This window comes from Lepidochelys olivacea (assembly GCF_965140295.1).
Source record: "Lepidochelys olivacea isolate rLepOli2 genome assembly, chromosome: 3".
Classification (NCBI taxonomy): domain Eukaryota; kingdom Metazoa; phylum Chordata; order Testudines; family Cheloniidae; genus Lepidochelys; species Lepidochelys olivacea.
In genome coordinates this window covers 62,282,607-62,304,506 of record NC_140413.1, presented here as the reverse complement: position 1 = coordinate 62,304,506, position 21,900 = coordinate 62,282,607, and the positions used below count along the sequence as shown (strand labels likewise).

At 40.6% G+C, this 21,900-nt stretch overlaps 1 protein-coding gene across 1 annotated transcript in view; it reads left to right on the top strand.

Moving 5' to 3' along the window:
- PHIP (PHIP subunit of CUL4-Ring ligase complex) overlaps positions 1-21,900 on the top strand; it is a 293,959-nt gene that overhangs the window by 171,346 nt on the left and 100,713 nt on the right. Inside the window, exons 19-22 of the mRNA XM_084623628.1 lie at positions 862-1,045; positions 8,466-8,589; positions 12,535-12,675; positions 16,462-16,538. Coding sequence (XP_084479754.1) covers positions 862-1,045; positions 8,466-8,589; positions 12,535-12,675; positions 16,462-16,538 — 526 coding nt within the window. The remainder of the gene's footprint in view (positions 1-861; positions 1,046-8,465; positions 8,590-12,534; positions 12,676-16,461; positions 16,539-21,900) is intronic.

The window sequence follows — 21,900 nt, the reverse complement described above, 5'->3', positions numbered from 1 at the left end:
CGTATACACTCGTTCGTTAGCCCATTCGTTTATAAGCTGACCCCCTAAGATGGATAGGTAAAAATAGTAAAAACTATATGACCTTTTCATAAGCTGACAGTACATTTCAGGGGTTGGCAAACTTTGGCTCCTGGCCCATCAGGGTAAGCCCCTGGCAGGTCGGGACGTTTTGTTTACCTGGAGCTTTCATAGGCACGGAGCCCCTTGGCTCCCTGTGGCCGCAGTTTGCCATTCCCAGCCAATGTGGAACTTCCCTCAGCTCCCATTGGCTGGGAATGGCGAACCGCGGCCAAAGGGAACTGAGGGGCTCCGTGCCTGCAGACATTCCAGGTAAACAAAATGACAATGTATTAGATATTCAATGATTTCATAGAGTTTAAAATTATCAAATTTTGGTGTAGACCCGTTTATAAGCCAACCCCTGCTGTTTGATGTGTCATTTTTTTACCAAAAATATTCGGCTTATGAATGAGTATATACGGTAATTACTGTTAGCTTAAGATAAGATATAACCCTTAAAGTGCAAATGTTTTCAGAAGGTGGTTTTAAAGACCAACAGTTAACATATACTATATGGATTGAGAGAACCTACAGTAATGCTTTATCAGCTTGTCTTACATTATTCAGATCTTTATACTTTTACTGCTTGTTGCCTGTGAACTGCATTCTTGTGCAGGAGAAATGTGCCTCTGGATAATACGGACATACAGCTGCACTTGGACATTTTCAATTAATGCTTTAATTTTCTTCTGAAGCAATAGATCAAGTAATGTATGTATTAAAATTGCTACTCTTGCTCTTTGTTTTTGCAAGCCTTCCCTTAGAATTTAGATGACTACAATGACTATTTTAATTTCTCAGGCTCTGTAAGCTCTACCTCAGAAGTACATTCACCACCAAATATAGGATTAAGGCGCAGTGGCCAAATTGAGGGTGTGCGACAGATGCATAGCAACGCACCACGAAGTGAAATAGCCACTGAGCGGGACCTCGTGGCTTGGAGTCGAAGGGTTGTGGTACCTGAGCTGTCACTGGGGGTAGCCAGGTAAGAAATCTCCTCTGAAAGCTGATGGATTAATTCTCTTAAATTGTTACGTTTGAATTTGTGTCTTGTTGACATAAGGTAACTCAGCTTTGGTATGTGTATATCTTGATGGATTTATAGTTTTTATAAACTGTACTTCTAAAAAATATCAACTTGCTATTTTTGCATCTTTTGGAAGAAATGGCATTTAGGTAGGAGCTGATTTGGAAAGTCGTAGTTTGGCAAATGGGGGATTAGGTTTTCATACTGTGCTGAGGGGACATAAATGCCTAGGATCAGTAGCCTACTTCATAAACACTACAACAGTATTGTTTGGCTGTTGGGAGCAATCATTTGGCTATGGCACCTTATTTTTACATCTTGATTTCTTTTTTGGTGGGGGTGGGACACTGACCCAGTTCATCATTTTTCTGAAATGAACCCAACATCTGGGTTCATTTCAGAAAAATGAAGAACTGGCTTAGTGTCCCACTGTGACATTACCCAGGGTACAATCTGGACTGTTGAACAGCTGTCCTCTTTCAATTTTCAGCCTGCGAAAATTCTCTTTTACACTGCTTTGCTGTGAGAGCAACCACTCCTGGTCTACTTACCCACAGCCTCCATCATGTAAATTACTCCCAGCTACACTGCATGAGTGCTCTGGTCAGCCACTCTTGAATTATACTGCAGAGCAACACCAGCAAATTCATGATCCCAAACTTTCCCCCAGAAATGTGTATATTGTACTGCCAGCCCTTTCCTGGACAACACAACCTCTCATAAAGTCCATCATTTTATTTATAGAAAATTATATTCACAAATCCTGTTATCCCAAACGAAGTTTCCCAAACACTTAAATCCAAACATACAGGTTTAGATAAAACGATAAAAAAAGTTTAACAACTACAGAAGGATAGATTTTAACTGATTACAAGTAGTGAGGCATAAAAGTCAGAATTGGTTACACAGAAATAAAAGGTAAAACCCAACTAATACTTAACAACCTGAGTGAATGCAAAGCAAAAGTATCTCAGCATATACTCCAGCAGTCTCACTGGTTGATTTTCTTTCTGACAGGGTCCTCTCCCTCCGTCCAAAGCTGTTTTTTTTTTGTTCCTCGGGTGTTGTGGCTGCTGTGGGTAGAGAGAAAGGGAGGAATAACTTGGGGCATCTGTTCCCCATTCTTACTACTTACTTTTTCTCTTCTTCGAGAATCATTTCCTGCTTGGCTTCAAGAGACAAAGTCTGTGCAGATGGGAACCTCCAGCTATTTCTTTGGCAAGATGTAAATTTCTCACGCTAACACTTTTTCCTGCCAAAGAATGGCCACTTAATTAGGTGATAGTCCAGTTGATTTTGTTGATGCCTGCCTGTGGCCTCAGTTTGCCTTTTGTCTCTGAAGAACTGGTTTGTGGCTGCTTCCCAAGATTTGGAATATGTCTAAGTAACATCAGACAGTGGAATCTTATAACTTTGCATACAATGTTGCCATACATATTTTACCAGGACAGTAATGATCAGCAAATTATGAGTTTTGAAATGATACCTTACAAGGCATAGTTTGTACAGAATTTGTCATAGTCTTGAAAAAGGGGTGAACATAGTGTTACAGACTCTCACACCCACCTAAGCCAGAAAAGCAGTCAGGATGTTACAGTCTGTAGTAATTTTATTTCTGTGAATGGTAAAACTCCCGTAAGAAACAGATGTTGAGAATAAATATACTCAGGATTTTTGCCTTATTGATAAATGTAAGTAAATTCTACTATATGTCATTTCACAAATAAGTGAAATCCTATACTCATATCCACACAAGCTTCTCTGAAAATTGTTTTAACCTTTAGAAATATTAAGCCAGGATAACTAATATGTGGTTTCCAGCCCTAAAGCTCTGTTCCTGAGCAAACACACAAGCTTTTGAGTGTATTTACCAACCTACAGCTGACTACTTCTTGAAAATACCTACTTTCAAATATGTTTTACTCAGTTGTCTTAGATGCCATGTGGGTTCTTTTGAAGAATCTATGACTCTTAAATCAAAATTAAAATCTTGGGGCTAGAAACTGGCTTAGTGCTTGTAATCAGATAAAAGCTCTTTTTATGAACTGAGCATACTTTAGAGTAGCCACAAATGCAAGGTACCTACTGTTTGAACCCTGACTGTATCCAGGAAGTGCACTCATGAGTTCAGATTCTCACTAGAATGAGAGAGAAATTAATGTTCTTTCAGTATATATCAGTGTGGATCTTTCTGTGGGTATGTGTACCTCTCATGTGCACAAGCTTTGAATCTTTTGAGTAGCAGTGTCTGGTGAGCTTATGCATGTGCACCCTGTGCTGCCTCATTCTTCCAAGTGAGGGCATAAAGGGTAGAGTGGTCCCAATCTTCCCTCAGTTCCCACTGACTGCCTATGGCAGCCTGATAGAAGCTGGACTGTTTGACCAGCTTTTTATTTTTCAGAACTCTGTTACAATGAATCCTTCCCTTCTCCTTTTTTATAAGTTCCTTTAAAAAAAAAAGAAAAGAAAGCAGTTAGGATAGGCAGGAGGAGACCTCTCTGTACTGTGGGGTGAGGTGCTTAGCACAAATTATCATCACTGGGGTTAAACCCTCTCCTTCCTGTGATGGCTTAATGCATCTTATAGATGGAAACAGAAGATGCCTGTTCTTCCTTGGGGAAGAACAGGCATCTTGCCCATGGCTGCATGAATCAGTTCACTTCCCTTCCCTCTTTAAGGATTCTTCTTGCGAAAGCCTTTTGCAATCAGAAGCAGCCTTGTTATTTCGTCTAGGAGCTGTAGAAGAGGTTCCATAGGAGTACAGGGGAAGAGGTTTCTGAAGAAGAAGGGGGTCTTCAATTATCAAGACCTGAGGAGACTAAACAAATACTTATGTGGCTTCAGATTCACTATTGTTAGGTTTGCCTCCATTATTCCCTTCCACCAAGCTCTGGACTGATTTGTAGCTCTTAACTTACAGAATAGGTACTTCCACGTTGCGATCCACCCAGCACACAGGAAATGCCTGTGATTCATAGAATCATAGAATATCAGGGTTGGAAGGGATCTCAGGAGGTCATCTAGTCTAACCCCCTGCTCAAAGCAGAACCAATCCCCAATTTTTGCCCCTGATCCCTAAATGGCCTCCTCAAGGATTGAACTCACAACCCTGGGTTTAGCCCGCCAGTGCTCAAACCACTGAGCTATCCCTCCCCCCAGTGCGGCCAAATCACTATCAGTACAAGGTACTGCTCTTAAGATGTTCTATGGCACTCAGAGTCTCTATGAAATATCTAGTTGTCAAGATGGCGTACCTAAGGAAGAAGGTGTCACACTGTCTTGAGTGGCTCACAACTGAGAGCGCCAAAATTCAGGGCAGAGACTCCACACTGGTTGCATGTTCTACAATTAGATTTCACCAACCCAGTAGTCATATGGCACATGACTGAGATTTGTTGCTGAATTTTGTCACTGACTTACTTGGACAATGGACTACTGGCTCTTCACCTGGCTGATGATGATGCTATCAAAGGGCTGAGCACACTTGCATGCACTGAGAGAAGACCAACCCAGTAACAAATGTGAACTCCTGAAGCATCTAACGTTCTTACCATGGAGTTACAGACAGTCTCCTTGGTCATTCCAGTCTATCTTGCCACCCAGGCAAAATGGACTTAGGTCTGGTCTACACTACAGAGCTAGGTCAATGCAAGGCAGCTAGTGACCTAACTACACTTAAATTTTGTAGCCGCTGATGTAACTGCCCTGCTACGCTGACTTAATAACACTACCTGCTTGAGTGGCGTAGAGTCAAGTTTGATGTTGTTAGTTCAGTGCAGTGTTGGTGTAGACATTGCGTTGCTTACATCAACTGTTACTGGCTTTCAGGAGCCATCCAGCAATGCCCCACACTGATAGTACAGTCGATACAAGCGCTTCTGATGAGGATGCACACCGCTGACACAAGGAGCAAAGTATAGACATACGCAAGGGATATAATTACTTCAGTGGCTGTATGCCAATGTAAGTCCCTGCAGCCTGCCGCTTCCCACAGCTTCCATTGGTTGGGAACGGCGAACCGCGGCCACCGGGAGCTGCGAAGGGCCATGCTTGCGGATGGTCAACGTTCGCAAAATGTCTCATGGCCCGCAATCAACTTACCCTGATGAGCCGCATGTGGCCCGCGGGCCGCAGGTTGCCCACCACTGATGTAGAGCATTAGTATCAAACACAGCTGCCTTGGATTGAGTACCCCTCCTGGACCATCTGGTGAAATTACACGGAAACATCTTAGGACTTACAGTCATCAGAGTGCTGATATCTGTGGCGTTGCTCCCAGTCCTGTGACACTCCGTAGCACAGATACTGAGAGACAATAAGTCTGACGTGTACTACATAAAGAAACAAGGGGGAGCCTCCTTCCCCCCTCCTTTCCCCCCGGCGCCTTAGCAAGAGAGTGATCGTGCTATGGAAGTGTTGCTCCCTGCATAGCATAACTTGAACAGCCCTGCATCTTCCAAGAAACAACGACAACCTGACATTTCTAAACCATGCAGTCACCAACCACAAGTACTCACTGCTGAAATCTGGAATCCAGTGATAGACCTGTTAGCTACAAAGGACAGACTTCTGTTCTAGTGGAGGCATGGACACAGGATCTTTGTCAGGCACCTTCAACAGTGACTGGGAAAGATCTTGGGCTTCTTTATGCCTTTCCTCTAATCTCCAGAGCAATTGCCAAAGCCAGATATGATCAAGTGAGCCTCACCTCATAGCTCTGTGCTGGCCAAAACAATTGTGGATGATGGACTTCCTGCAGATGTCCATGCAACTACAGATCAGGTTCCCAGACCTGTTTTCTCAATATCAGAGTCACGTATTCCATCCGTACCTGAAGTCACTGCAACTGACAGCCTGGATATTGGCTGGCTGAATGCCATGGAAAGGAAGTTCTCCTCACATGTTCAGGTGATCCTGTCACAGAGCAGGAAACAGGAGGAAAAATTATTCCTCTAGATGAAGAAGGTTCTCAATATAGGCAGCCCAACGTGGCTTAGACCCAGTGCAAGACCCGATAAGGAAGATTCTAGACTACTGTTGTATTAATTTGAATGTAATAAATAGGCCAAAATTGTTTAAGTTAACCCAACCACTGTCTTATATTAAATAGTGTCAAACATAAACAAGGTCCGGAGTTTGGTAACCAGAAACCTCATCCTGCTTAGCACTATGGCAAACACACCATTGCAAATTCTTTTAATCTTTTATTAAACATACAGAAAAGAAGGAAAAACAGTTAAGTCATTTGAAATGTAAAGTATTAAGGATTTTATTTTAACAACATTTCTTCTTCGCTTTTAGAAGGACAAACCCTCTTGTTTGACAGTCTTTTAGATGGTATCAAAGATGGTAACTGTCCTTTTGAGGAAAAGAGAAGTTAGTTGAGATGAACTGGAGCTCTTGTTGCTTCTGTTAAAGTTTGATCCTACTTCATTTCAGGTGATGTCTGGGATTCAGCTGGAGCTGGTAGGGGAGGTGGTGTTATTTGAGTCCCTCTCTGTTTAGCTCGGTCTGGTCAGGTCATTTCTCAAGATCAGGGTGAAAAAGGGCAGATCTCAGTAAATGGTAGCTAGGGGTTGCAGCCATAATGGTGAAGCTCGCTCTAGTAGCTTCCATTTCTTCTTTCATCTTTTCCCCCCAAAGTATTTTTTGTTAAGGACCTAAAAAGAGAATGATTAGTGTTGTTTGTCCACCAGTTAGGCCTAACATATGTTCATCTGGTTCATTCATTTTTGGTTCCACATCTGTTTTTACCAAGCATGATTTCAGGAAAGTCCTTGAGTTATAGTAGTAGGTGTTTTTGTTTAGACTAATTCAGTCTGTCTCCCTTTCCTACTTTTCCCCATCATCATTTATGTGTTGTTATAGGTTATTGTGGCATTTCTTGAACTTTTACATACTTTTTACAGTTGAGCTCATAATTAAAGTTGTAGCCCCAGCTATCACAATGCTACTTACTGCAATTCTGCACTCTAAGCTCTCATTCAGTTTGATTTAAGGTTCATCTGGCAGCAATATCGGTGTATCATCCACTGATTCCATTGGTTTTGGTCTTCTCTTAACCAGTGGTATCTAGACTTCTTAAACAAGCTTATACGTTGGTCAGAGGCCCTGCTCCACAATGGGATCTCAATGTCATCTTTCACAAAATTAAGGAGTACCCCCTCTGAGCACTTCTTGGAGTGCTCCAGCCACTATTTTATTCTTAAATGTTATGCTTGGTCACCACCACTTCAGCCAGAAAAGTCAGCGAGCTTCAGGTACTCATGGCAGAACCTTCATGTGTTTCATTTGATAGAGATAAAATGGTAGGGAGAGCTCATGCAATTTTCCCTTGGTGGTTTCGGAATTCCATTTGAATCAGTCAGTTTACTCTGTGTTCTTTGCAAAGCCATGTTATATGCAAGGGGAGAAGAAACTCCACACCTTCGATGTATCCAGAGCCTTTGATACTATATTGACAGGACCAAATCTTTCAGATAGTCCTCATGTCCATTTGTAGCTATAGGTGGCTGCTCCAAAGGTGAAGCCATTTCATCCCCAAGACTTTCAAAATGGATAACTGTGTCTCTCACTGTGCTACCAACTGCTTGATGTTCCTCTCTGACCTACAGTTAGGGCTCATTCTGCTAGAGTTCAGGCAGCATCCTCAGCATGTTTTTGGAACACACCAATATCTAAAATCTGCAAGCCTGCTTTGTGGAGCCAGCCCACTCACTTTTGTCAAACAGCCCACTCACATTTGTCAAACTCGACTTGGCTGCTAGATCAAATGCAAAATTTGGGAGATCTGTACTCCAGTCTCTTTTTGACTGATGCAGTTGATATACTCCTCATGCCCATCATACTGAAGAGGATACTGCTTGCCAGTCACCTACAGTAGGAGCCATACTAACAGATACTTGAAGAAGAGAGCATGTATTTACCCTACAGTAACTATGGTTCTTATAGGTGATGTAGTCAGTGTGGACCCTATGACCCACTCTCCACCCACACTTTGGAGTCCTAAGCTATCACTGGCTTTGAATTGTGAGGAAGCTGAGGAAGGGTTAGGGCCGCTCCACTCTCTGTGTCCTTGCATGGGACCTCAAGGAAGCACAAGGTGTATGTGTGGCCCTGCCAGACACTACTATTAAAAATATTCCAAGCTTGTGCAAGTGAGACACACATGCACCTATAATTGGATCCACACTGACAACAACATCTTGAAGAACTGCAATTACTATAGGGTAAGTAACCATTGTTTAATACAAGAATGTGATAAACATTCTATACTACTTCACACATAGAAATCATCAAGAAAAGGATCTCTGACTACAGGACTTTGACCTAAGCCCAGAAACTCTAAAATTAACATTTCTTAATTTCTCCCTTCCAGTAGACAGGAGGAATGGAGAACAGCAAAGGGAGAAGAAGAAATAAAGATTTATAGATCGGAAGAGAAAAGGAAGCACATTACAAGTCATGTTCCAAGAGAGAACAAAATACCTTCTTTTTCAAAGGTAAATAGTCATCCATATTTTATTACAGAAATTGCCATAAAACTTACTTTGGTATATTGAGCCCACAGATGTCTCTAAACTTCTCACTTCAGTTTAAATTAAAACAGGAAACGGGGCATATTATGTTTTTTATTTATTTATAGCTATTGAGAGAGCACCTGCCTATTCATGTTATATTATTAAATGGCAAATAACTTTAACACAGAGTTAGTACTGCCCAGTGATAGCTTATTGACCTTTCAGAATGCCTATGTCAGCAAAACTCAGAGATGTGAAAACCAGGAAATAGAGTTAAGGTGCTTAAAACAGAAATCTAGTCTTAACTATAGCAGAGCTGTCACTCTGCTATAATGTTCTTAACAAGCAATGAGTTGTGTTTCTGGAAGTCCTGTCAAGTGGAAATTACTGTAATTTTACTTCTTGGTCATGAGGGGATGTATTGCTGTTTGAGGTTGTCACAGATGAATAAGAGTGCATATTGCTTAAGTTGCACGAGTGGAAGAAAACTTTGTCTAACATGTACATCACATGGGTTTTTGTGTTCAAAAGTTATGCCAAGATTAACTTCCAATCACATCCCCTATATAAACAGGGACACTAAATGTGACAAAATATTTTCCATAATAGTACCTCTCAGCAGTTCTTTGAGGGATTTTTTAAAATATAGGTCTGATGGATCTGGCAATATCAAAACATCCTTCAGAGTAGATATGAGCAGCAGCAGGACTGTGGGAGGGGGAGTGGGCAGTGGTCTGAGACCCATACACACTGGGGACATACCATTGCTGGCCCCTTATGCCTTTTTAAAAAATATGTTTGTGAAATAGAGAGCTTGAAGGGGTGCTTGTATTTTTGAAGAGGCTGTGCGACTCTTTAAATTAGACTTTCTGGTCTCGTCAATCCTGGAACACGTTGGCTGGAGAAATAAAAATTGTGACAGCACAGGAGCCAAAAGTGCTGTCCCTTAGGGATTTGGAGGCAATTAGAGCTAGGCAAGGGCCCATCAATGGTTTATCAGAACTCCAAACAGGGAATCAGTAGTTTTGAATGCTCCTATTTTGTTTTCTACCAGGGTAATAGTGGAGTATCTTCACAAAATCAGAGTTTTTACAAAATGTCTTTCCTTACTAGAGGGGTAACTTTTTGTTCCCCTTTTACAGGCTTCATATAATTTGCTTGGCTATCACAACACTGGGGCCCTTTCCGCTCCTTGAGTGCTGAGTAGCATCTTAGAAAGCAGTCAAAGGATTCCTGCGTACATGAGACCCTCCTCCAGTCATGTCCACTGTCCCTGCCTCCTTATACTTTTTGTTCATCCCACCAGGAGACTGCAACTGTCTCTGCACATATTGTTTTAACAAGAGATTTCCCATGGCCAACCTGGATAGAATAGGGCTTATATCCAATATTAGCCTCAAGGGATGGGAAACTCTCATAGTAAATTCAGTACAGGGAACTTAAACAAAACATGAGAGGAAACAGTATAAACTGATTAAGCGCTATGGGCAATTCACTGTGGTCCCAAGGTATGCTCATGTGTACTAATCATGACAGACACCACCAGTGCAATGGACTATATGAACAAACAGAATGCACTCATCATCCCTGCACAATGAGGTCTACCTTCTGATGTCCTGAGTGGAACAAAATCTCTAGTTCATCCAAACTCTACATAGTCAAATAAAAATAAAACATTGCTGCCAACTGGCTAAGCAGGGAAAAGGTAGATCATGCATAGTGGAATCTTCACACAAGTGTTTCAGTTCCTGCTGAGGAAATTTGGGGTTCTTCTGATGAAACCATTTGCATCACACACAAATGGCAAAGTCCCCCGCCTTTTTCTCTCAATGAGGAGGGATCCAAGGGCAATAGGGTACAAATGCTCTTTCGCAGGACGGTGGTTAGTAGGCCTTCTGTATGTATCTCCTTTTTCTCTGTTACATAGAGCTAACCAGTATATAAAGAGGGAGAGGGCATTGATTGGTAATATTAATGGCTTTGTATTGGCCCTGGTTCTCTGATCTCCTCAGTATGGTTCAGTTCAACTCCATTGTCCTTCCTTAAGATAGGACTGGCGTCCCACGGACCAATTTGTCACTGAAGTCAAGAGTGTTTAAGACTAACTTGCCTGAATTCTGACCACTCTCCCATGAGAGAGAGGATACTCAGAAAGTATAATCTCCACTCTTCTGACGTCTAGAAAAGTTTCCACAAATTCTTTATTCTAGGCCAGGTGGAAGTTCAAGCTGTGGTGCAAGAAACTTAGCTTCTCTCCTCCTTTGGCATCTATATCACAGATCTTGGGATAGTTACAGGAGGATCTGATCAAAGATCTTACAGTTTCAGCATTAAAAGATAAGTGGCTGCATTATCTAGGATACTTTTTTCCACAGGCAGGAAGAAATCTCTTTTTGCTGTGATGTCAGGCATGTCCTAGGATTAATTGAGCTCCCCCAAGGTCCCCCTCAGTTTAGCTCTTTATACCCTGATTCTGTGTCCTTCTGATCCCTTCAGGAAGGACTGCATATATTTCCTCCCCAGGAATATGGCTTTCCTGGTAGCCATCATCTCTGCCTGGTGGGTGTTGGAGCTTGGGGTTTAAAACTTTTTTCTGTTGAGGTACAGTACAGCATAGTCCACTATTATAAGCTGGTTCTTCGAACAGATCATCCTTTATCCCCAAAATTAACTCAGATTTTCACAAAACCCCCCAAATTGTATTTCCCTGTTTTTTCAAAACCATCTGACCCAAGAGAGCTCTGACAGATGTTGGGTGTTCATAGAGGCCTCAAGATCTACATCTCTCATGCACAGATTATTCGTAAGTCAAATGCTCTAATATTCTCTATTATTTGGCATCTAAAGGAAAGAGGGCATACAAATCTACTAATTCAGGATGGCTGTGTTTGAGGCTTAATGGATGCATTGTCTCTCTCCAGAAAACAGCAGCAAAGCTCACTTGCTGTGAATAGTAGCAGCTTCCTGGGCTGAAAGATCTTACAAACCATATGATGGAATCTGCAAAGCAGCCGCTTGATTGTCCATCCATACCTTCTCAAAAATGTATAAGCTAAATATTGAGGCATTGGTGGATGCTGACTTTGATAGGAGGGTACCCCAGACTGTGATCTTCTAAAAGTAGAGGAGGAGTTTTTAGCCCTGTGTGTAGTTCTGCTTGATGGCCAGCCTGAAGACACTGTGATAAAATCCCATTAGATGAACAGATCTGTGGACCTTATAAACAAAAAAGAATAGGAAAATTTCTTGACTTACCAAAAATTTCCTTTCTCTGAGTTACAAGCTCCACAGGTACTCCAAACAAGGAATGGTGGAATTTCATTGGCCAAATGAATACATCTTACTCTTTCAGTTCATTCAGATTGGTTCATAAAGAAATGCTCTGCAGTAGGAATTTACAGTTTGTTTTAGTGCATATAAGCTCATTAATAAATTTCAGTCCACAAGGGATATCAGTTGCAATGGAACCTGTTTCAGTGGCAGGTTCTTTGGTGTAGCTGGTGGCACCCCCTTCTGTCAGTGGCTGACAGGTCTGACATAGATGTATGCAGGCTTAGAGGCCATTCTTTGGACTTTGTAATTAAGATCGAGGAAATTTTGGTAAGTCAAGATAAATTTTATTTTATGTCTGAGAGAAATACAGTGGTCCAGAGATGTACTGAATGACAGTTACAGCCCTTAAGCGCATGTGCATAGGTTTTCATTGAGTTTCCGTTTATTAGCATTTGACTTTCTTGACCCTTGCTCTCAATTTTATGATTTTTGAACTGTTTGTAAAATGTACATTTTTGCCACGACAAAATTCCAGAAAAAATCTAAGCCGTACTAGAACTTTATTCATTAACAGAACACTAATCTAAGGTTTTACAGAAAATCATTTGTGTTCAAGTATATATTGATTCTTACATAATTTTCATATCCTTATAGAACCATTCTCATGATCATATATTAGATACTGGAGACTCAAGAAAGCAACAGGCAAACCAGCACAATTACCGTACCAGATATGCATTGGAAGAAACTGCCAGGCCTGCTGAAGAGTTAGAAAATGGAAACAGTTCTTCAGATGTAAGACTCTGAATCAGTAGGGTGCATTATAACTTGTTTATGTTGTTATGCTAAATATTGTTGCTCAAGTTCAAAAGCAAACGTTTATTGTTGATTACTTTTTATGGTTAAATTAGATACTGAGCTAACTTTTCACAAGTGTACAGGTAATAACAAGTGCATTGGCAATCTTTCAACTATGCCTACAAATTTACTGTAAGAATGTGGAAAGGTGTTAATTTATATAAACTATTTGTATATATATTTGGAATGCTTATTTTCAAGAGAAATTTAAATTACACCTGCAAATGCTACTTCACATGTAACATGTACTTCATTCTCCACAGTGTATAGTGGATCAAATTGGGTCAAAATCTGTATTTAAAAAAATGCCCAGAGATGAAAACATTGACATAAACACAAAAGGTATTAATTTTAAGCATCTCAGCATACATTTCAGTCTGCACAGGTCAGACTTTTTTTTTGTATATGGAGTTTACAAGTTTAGCAAGGTTTACATGGAAGGATTGAAGCATGAATAGCAGATTTCTGTAGGTTTCATACAACTGTAAATGAAACAGCAAAAACACAGGTGGAATCATATTATACACATTTTATATATAATAAAATAAAATGAAAGTGGTCTGAAATAAAATACTTAAGTGGGATAAGCTTCAGTAAGGGTAGAATTAATTATTTATAGCCAGAAGGATGTAATTTCTATCATTTCTAATATAAAAAGTTTTACTTCTGGCAAGGTTTAAATGAAAAAAAAAACCATTAAAATGCATGCATCATTTAAATTTATGCCGATCAAAATTATAACTGTATGTAAATTTTTATATTGCATTTTGGTAAAGACACCTCTTCCATATACAAATATTGTGTTTAAATAGAGTTCCTAAAAATGCAGGTTCAGATTTCTAAGTGTGCACAAACATCTTTATGTGCCTAACCTGGACTCTCAAACCCAGATTTGGATATGCATAAATTATGTGTGTAGAGAGTTTTAAAAATATGTCCCTTGGTAATGGCACAAAAAGCTGACTGTTTAGGGAAAGGCATGCAAAATTGACGGGAAATTACTTGTTTAGACATGCATATTGAGCTTGAGTGTTTAAATTTTATCTTGGGTCTGTAGTGTTTTATAGGTAAGAATATGACCAAGTTCTTACACAAATTCAGGGACAAACCATCCCAGTATTAGCATGTGAGATTTACATGACATAATAAAATTGTTTCAACATACCCAGGTAGTTAGTCAGGGACCAGCATTATCAGTAGTTAAGGGAACTCTGCTCATAATTTTCCAACACAGAAAAAAGTTACTTTGCCGATGATAAAATAAATGATTTAAAGAGAGAGATTGTGGAAGGGGAAGGAGAAACAAGTGTTGCAAAACCAAGGATATTCTTATTCATTGAATTAGTGTAACAAGGCACTTGCAATCTGCCTTGTTTTGTACTGCCATTGTGCCCACAATTTATTCTAGAGGGGGCATCTTTGGAGAAAGAGTAGAGTAGATTAGATATCACAGTGTTAGGTGCAATCCTAAGAACCAGGATGTGTGGACAGATAGCTGAACATTCAATTGTGGGTCACTTAGTTGGTGTTGCAAATAAGTGGACCGGTGTTGTTTTTGTTTTAGATGTCCCTTGATCTTTGTTAAACACTTTAAAATGACCTGCTCTGAAAGGTAACTGTGTAACAATGGCACCTTTTTACGGAGCAGTTCTTGTAAATGTTAGTCATATCAACTTACTTCAGTGACAGAAAAAAGGCTTTTGACTCATTACCACTGCAGATTCAGTGCAATGATGGGACATAAATCTGGATTTAATTTCTTCTAAAATTGTTAACCAAGTTCCAGTTGCAGGTTTTAAATCTCTTCTGTTACACCTGTGCAATACCCCTGAATACAAAGAGGTTGCACAAGTGTAACTTATGACAGAATGTGGTCTGCATGGGCTTTATTGCTGATAGTGTGTGAGAATGAAAGTATCCAGATTGTCTTACAAAACCCTATGGGAATGTACAGATCTGGCATTTTAAAAGAAAAATCTTGTTTGTTCAGTATATTTTAACTGAAAATTGATGCAGCAAACACTGAACTCCACAGTGTATTTTAGCCACTTCATAATAGAAACAAACTGAAAACATGATTAATATTTGTATACATTCTTATACTTAAACTTCTTGTTCTTCATCTTTGAAATATTTGATCTACATAATTATGATACAGCATTAGAATTGGCTTTAATGGATTTAAGTCTCTTTTAAACTTTTCTTACCCAACATTCCAATTTAATTTAAAGTTCCCCAGCTTGCTTGTATTTGTAATTTTTTTTAAACAATAGAATTGTATTTCCCTTCCAAAAAAGCCTTTTTGTAAATGAGCTATTCCAATATCGTGCACTGTTCTTGCGAATAGACAAGATATATTTTAGCTATTTTTGTGGGATTCAGTGTTTACTTTCAATATGTGGTATGAATTTTATGCAGTGCATTATTTATGGTATACCTAAGCATTAAGGAAAAGTAGTTACAGTGGATGCTATGTAGCTAATTTCTACCTTCGGTCAGTGGACCATTAAATGGAAATGGTTTTTAATTTAAAAAAAAAATAAGATATTTGGGTCCATAGTACAGACTAAAACTAAATGGATGCATATATTTTAGTTGCAGAAACACAGAAACATTTGACCGAAAGCATTTATGCCACTGTTGTATATTAGTATTACAGTTGTGCATAGATGCCCCAACTGAGATCAGAGCTCCATTGTAGCAGGTACTGTCCATATGCAAAGTAAGAGATAGTCATTGCCCCAAGGAGCTAACAATCTAAATAGACAGAACAAAGTGTTAGAGGGGAAACAGAGACATAAAGAGAAGGGCTTGTCTACATGGGGACACTCAGGAAAAGTAATCCAAATTAACTAAAGGTGTGAATTTAAAGTGGATTAGTTACTCTGTGTTAAACCCTGTGTGGACACTCAGGGCTTGTCTACACTTACATTTTATATCGCTCTAACTTGCTGGCTCAGGTGGCCCCCCTGAGCTGAGCAAGTCCAAGCGCTTTAAAGCGCTAGTGTGGACAGGCTCCAAGCTAATCTCCTCATGGAGGTGGATTACCAGGAGCGCTGGGAGAGCTGTCTCCCGGTGCTCGCTCGCGACCACACTCGCATTTCAAAGCGCTGCCGTGGGAACGGTCCCGCAGCAGCGCTTTGAAGTTTCCAGTGTAGCCATGCCCTCACATTCAGAATTGAAGTGGCTGTATTAACTGAATTAAGATAAACCAAATTATGGCCACTTCAATTCTGAATGAATGTGTTCACACAAGGGTTTAATGCATTTTAATTAATGTACTTTACATTCACACCTTTTGTTAATTCAGATTAATTTTCTTGATTGTTCCAAGGTAGAAAACCCTTAGTGACTTCTGAAGGTCACAGGAAATCAATACCAGAACCAAGGACCTAAGTTAGGTCACAGGAAATCAATACCAGAACTAAGGACCTGGGTCACAGTCCAGTCCTCCATCCACTAGATGTCTGCCTTCCGTACATTATACATTTGTTGTTGTTGCTCTTATTTAAATAGCAAAGAATTCAACTAAATCATCTTAAAGAAAATAAGTACTTAAGTTGAAAATTTGTATTTAATGGTTGACTTATAAGCCCCTGAAAGACACAGCTTCTAATGGAAAACATCACAGACTTTGAATTATAATGATTCTGTCAAGTATTAACTGTAATTACAGTTTTCAGTTTAACACCACAAAGTAAATATCTATCATTTCCTTGTTAGGAAGGAGAAGCAGTTGTTGCCAGTGGTGGAACATCAGAAGATGAAGAGAAAGCATGGCACAGTGATGGTAGTTCTAGGTAAGTGACAGAATACAGTAATAAGTAAAATATTATAACTTTTAAGGATTCTGTCCTCTCTGCATGTTTCATTATCATTAATGAGCATTATGCACATAGAAGAGAGAAAATGCTTAAGAACTTAAAAGATATGAAAACAGAGTCTTGCAGCTTTTGAGTGTTAAATTCAGAGGAATCTGTGAAACTTAATTTTTCAGGAGGTGTTTCCTAACCTTTTTGGGGCGGGTGGGAGGTATAATTTCAGGAGGCATTAGACCAGCGGTTCTCAAATTGTGGGTCGGGACCCCAAAATGGGTCGTAGTCTCCTTTGAATGGGGTCACTAGGGCTGGCTTAGATTTGCTGGGGCCCAGGGCTGAAGCCCAAGCCACACTGCCCAGGGCCGAAGCCAAAGCCAGAGGGTTTCAGCCCTGAGTGGCTGGGCTCAGGTTGCAGGTCCCTGGGGGTTGCAGGCCCTTGAGCTTCAGCTTTGGCCTCCCTGCCCAGAGCAGTGAGGCTCGGGCTTTGGTGCCCCTCCCCACCCACCCCCGGCAGTGGGGCTGGGGTGGGCTCAGGATTCAGTCTCTCTCCTGGGGTCGTGAAGTAATTTTTGTTGTCAGAAGGGGGTTGCGGTGCAATGAAGTTTGAGAACCCCTGCATTAGACTAATCTGAGGTGGCAGTTGGGGATGTGGAAAGCTGAAAAGAAACTGCTAATAGAAAGCTACCTAGTTGTCAGGTAAAGTTTTTGGCACTTCCTTGAAAATTGCCTGCTTTCTCTCTCTATTCTGGCAGTAGCACATAATGCAGCCGGCTTTGTGGGCAGCTTTTTTATTTATATTTATATATATTTATATATATATTTACAGGTGTAGACAGTAGCTAACTGGTCAAAGATGCTCTACTCAGCCATGCAGCTTAGTCCTATGAAACTTGAAATGGGCACTTGTTCCATGGCAGACAGCTTTCAGGTGGTTAGGGAAATGAAGAGGAAGGAGTTAGCAGGGGAGATGGACCAGAAAAGCAAGAGAGCAAAACAGAGTTTAAGCCAAAAAAAAAACAAAAAGGAGAAAAAACTAGAAGAAAGAGAAGACTGAAATGGATAACAAGAGAAAATATAACTAACAATTTATATGAGAGAAAAGGTGGATCTTTTATTGGACCAACTTCTTTTGGTGAGAGAGACAAGCTTTTGACTTACACAGAACTCTTCTTCGGGTCTAGGAAAGGTACTCTCAACATGATAGCAAAATGCAAAGTGGAACAGATTGTTTAGCATATGTACAGTACTTAGCACATATTGTAAGGGACAGTTCAAGGTAATAGCCTGGGGGTTCTCAAACTGAGGGTTGGGCCCCCTCAGGGGATCGCGAGGCTATTACATGGCGGGTTGCAAGCTGTCAGCCTCCACCCCAAATCCAGCTTTGCCTCCAACATTTATAATGGTGTTAAATATATAAAAGAGTGTTTTTAATGTGTAAGTGGGGGGTCGCACTCATAGGCTTTCTGTGTGAAAGGGGTCACCAATACAAAAGTCTGAGAACCTCTGCTCTACACAGACTCACTACCCTTATGAGTCTCATAGAGACAGTTCAGGCCAGCCGTTAAACATCAGCCAGGAACTGCCTTCAGCTAGGTCATATGGCAGCCTGCACCTTCGTCACCCCAAACACCTGGATATTCATGAGGTGTCTTCTGATGTGACTCACTTCTGTCTATTCCTTGAACGGGGATAGACTAACCAAACTGATATCACTGCCCTCTATAGTAAAGCACTCCTGGGACTGGTGAAAAGACCCATCCAATATCCGAGCAGGCATTTCATTCGTGCAGCCACCACCGCCACTGTCTCTAATGTGTATGCCTCCCTAATAGGCTGGGGAGCTCACTTACACAACCGCAAGGTTCGAGGCAAGTGGTCTTCCACAAAAGTGACCCTCCATATCAATGTTTTGAAGCTAAAGGCCATCAAGAATGCCTGGGCACACTTTTTGCCTTTCATCAAGAATATCCATTCAAAGATCATGATGGACAATCTGACCTGTATGTTTTATGTAAATTGCCAGGGTGGTGCTAGATTTCCCTCCCTCTGCATGGAAGCACTCAAACTTTGGAACTGGTGCATCTGTCACAACATGCTCATCTCAGCTCTCTGTCTACCAGGGATACAGAATGTGACAGCCAACAGTCTGTCGGAACTTTTCTCACAACCACAAATGGGAACTAAATTCAAAGATGCTTTGAGTCATATTTGCCCTTTGGGGAACCCCAACTACAGATCTCTTTGCTACTTACTGGGACAAGAAATGTTGTTGTTACTGCTTTAGGGCCGACCTGGGGAAACATTCACTGGGAGACGCCCTCATCCTCCCCTGGGACAGGGACCTCTTGTATGTCTTTCCCCCATTTCCTTTTCTATGCAAGGTCCTGTTGAAAATTCGATGAGACAAAGCAAGTTATTCTGAGTGCCCCCTCCTGGCCAGACAAGTCTGGTTCCCTTATCTGACACAGATGGCAATATGTTCTCTGGTTTCTCTGAGTCCCATTCCTCACCTTCTCTCTCAAAGCAATGGGCTGATCCTTCATTCCAACCTGCAGGTCCTCCACTTCCAGACTTGTTTCCTTCTTGGTTCCAAGACATAGAGTTAGAATACTCTGATGAGGTGAAAGACGTGTTGCTGCACAGCCAGAATTCAACCACTCAATGTACTTGCCAACAAAAATGGAAAGGATTCCAAGTTTGGTGTCTTTGTAAGCACACAGACTCAATCTTGTCTTCCCTCCAGCTGATTTTAGACTACATTTTAGACTTCAAGAGATCAAAACTCTCACTCAGCTCCCTTAAGTTCCATATTGTGTCCATAACGGCTTTTCACCATCAGGTAGACAGATAATCAGTGTTTGCTCATCCACTGACACATAGATTCTTTAAGTGCATTGGGAATCTTTTCCTGCATTTGATACCACCCACTCTGCCCTGGGATCTTAATCTGGTTCTCAAAGCTTTGACTAGACTTCCTTTTGAGCCCATGGCAACTTACTCTCTCTTACACCTGTCCATGAAGACATCGTATCTAATTGCCATCATCTTAGCTAGGTGCATAGGAGAAATAGCTGGCACACCCACCATACATGGTCTTTATTTTAAAGACAAAGTAACTCTGAGGCCGCATCCCAAGTTTCTCCCTGAAGTTACCTCCTCTTTCCAAAACAGCAGATCCATCTTCCTGTTTTTTCCCCAAAACCACGTTGTGACTACAGGGAGGCAATTATGCATATGCTAGATATTAGAAGAGCACGAGCCTTCTACTTGAACTGGACTAAGGACTTACTTTCATTCGTGGAAAGATCCAAAGGCTCCATAATATCGTCTCAAAGACTGTGCAGATGGGTCTTTGCTTGCGTTAATCACTGCTATCAAGGGCACAACTTGTTGCCTCCCTCTGGAATCTGTATACACTCCACAAGATCAGTTTCTACCTCGGTCACATTTCTTAAAGATGTCGCTATCTCAGAAATCTGCAGAGCAGTGACATGGGCCTCTGCCCACACTTAAGCAGAATATTATGTGATCACTGGAGATTTGGCCTCTGATGCCATCTTCAGCTACACAGTACTCTCTGTAGTAACAGACTCCAATCCAAAGGCCCAGCCTTCCATGGGGGATACTACTATGAAGTCACCTATAGTGGAGCACCCATAGGAACGCTACTCAAAGAAGAGGAAGTTACTCACATTGGTTCTTTGAGATATGTGTCCCTATGGATGCTCCACAAACCACCTTTCTCTCCTCTACTTTGGAGTTCTCCATAAGGGGCTCTGAGTTAGAGAATAAACGGAGTGAGGTTTGCCCATGTAGTGCTAAATAATCTCGAGGCAGACCACAAGGGAGGGAAAGTATGTGTGCGGGCTGAATGGACACTGCTAGTTAGAATCTCCATTAGAGGTGCAGGAGCACAGATACACCTATGGTGGAGCACCCATAGGGCACATATCTCAAAGAACCCCCATTACTGCACAAGGTGAGGTCATTTCCTCATATGAAGAGAAGAAATATTTTAATTGCTAACTCTAGAAGCCTGGGTAACAAACAAGAGAAATTGGAATTGCTTGTTTGAGCATAAATTTGATCTAGTTGGCATAACTGAAACCTGGTGGCATGATTTGAATGTTACAATAAATGGTTATAACTTATTTAGAAAGGATCAAGTGGGCAAAAGGGGAAGGGGAGTGGCACTCTGTCAAAAATGGCATTACCTATTTCTGAGTCAAATGTAACTTGAAAGAAAGTGATCCTGAATGCTTATGGATCAGTGCCCCAACAGATAAAGCACAATATGGGGTATTAGTTGGTGTCTGCTACAGACCACACTAGGGAACAGGATGGCCACCTAGTTATGCATCTATTTATAATGCATAGGGGAAAAAGTTGCATTATAATGGGGGACTTCAATTTGATTGGCATATGCTGGAGGTCTCATACTGCCAATACTAAAATATCCTTGGAATTTCTAAATATTACTGTTGACAATATCCTAATTCAAAAGTGTTGCAGCAAACACAAGGAAATTCTATATTAGAATTCATCTTGACAGATAAAGAAGAATTGAGCACAGAACAAAAAATTAATGGTCGCTTAGGTACAAGTGATCACAACTTGGTCATAGTTATAATGTGCAAACTAAATAAAATCCAGACCAGTAATATATATATACTTGGTGCTTTAATAGGGCCAGTTTCACAACGCTGAAAACAATTATGAGCCAAATCAGGAGGAAGAATGTAACCAGAAAAATATCAGTGATAATTTGGAATTGTTTAAGAATGCTTCATTAGATGCTCCAAAAGTCAAAATAAAAGAAGGCCATATTGGTTAAAAAACTGACCTAATTTAGAGGGGAAGTGGAAGTAGCTATAAAATATATACATATAACAAATGGAAGAAAGGGGAAGTTGGTAGTTATGAATATAAATCAGAAGCTAAGAATTGTGGAAAATTGGTAGGGGAAGTAAAGAGAGACAAAGAGAAAACTGTCCAGCAAAGATAAGGACAATAAGGAGGAGCATAAATATCTTAGGAACAAAACAAATCCTGACAATGGTTTTGGTCTATTATGAGATAGAAATGGTAGAATTATTGATGATAATGCAGAAAAGGCAGAAGTGTTCAATAAATATTTCTGCTCTGTATTTGGGAAAAAAACAGATTACGTATTAAGTAGTTGCGTATTAAGTATATTAAGTAGTCTCTTCATATGATGATAACATTTTCAATTCCACAAGTATCTCAGGAGGAAGTTAAACAGCAGCTACTAAAGTTGGAGATTTTTAAATCAGCAGATTGAGATAGTTTGCATCTATGAGTTTTAAAAGAGCTAGCTGAGGAG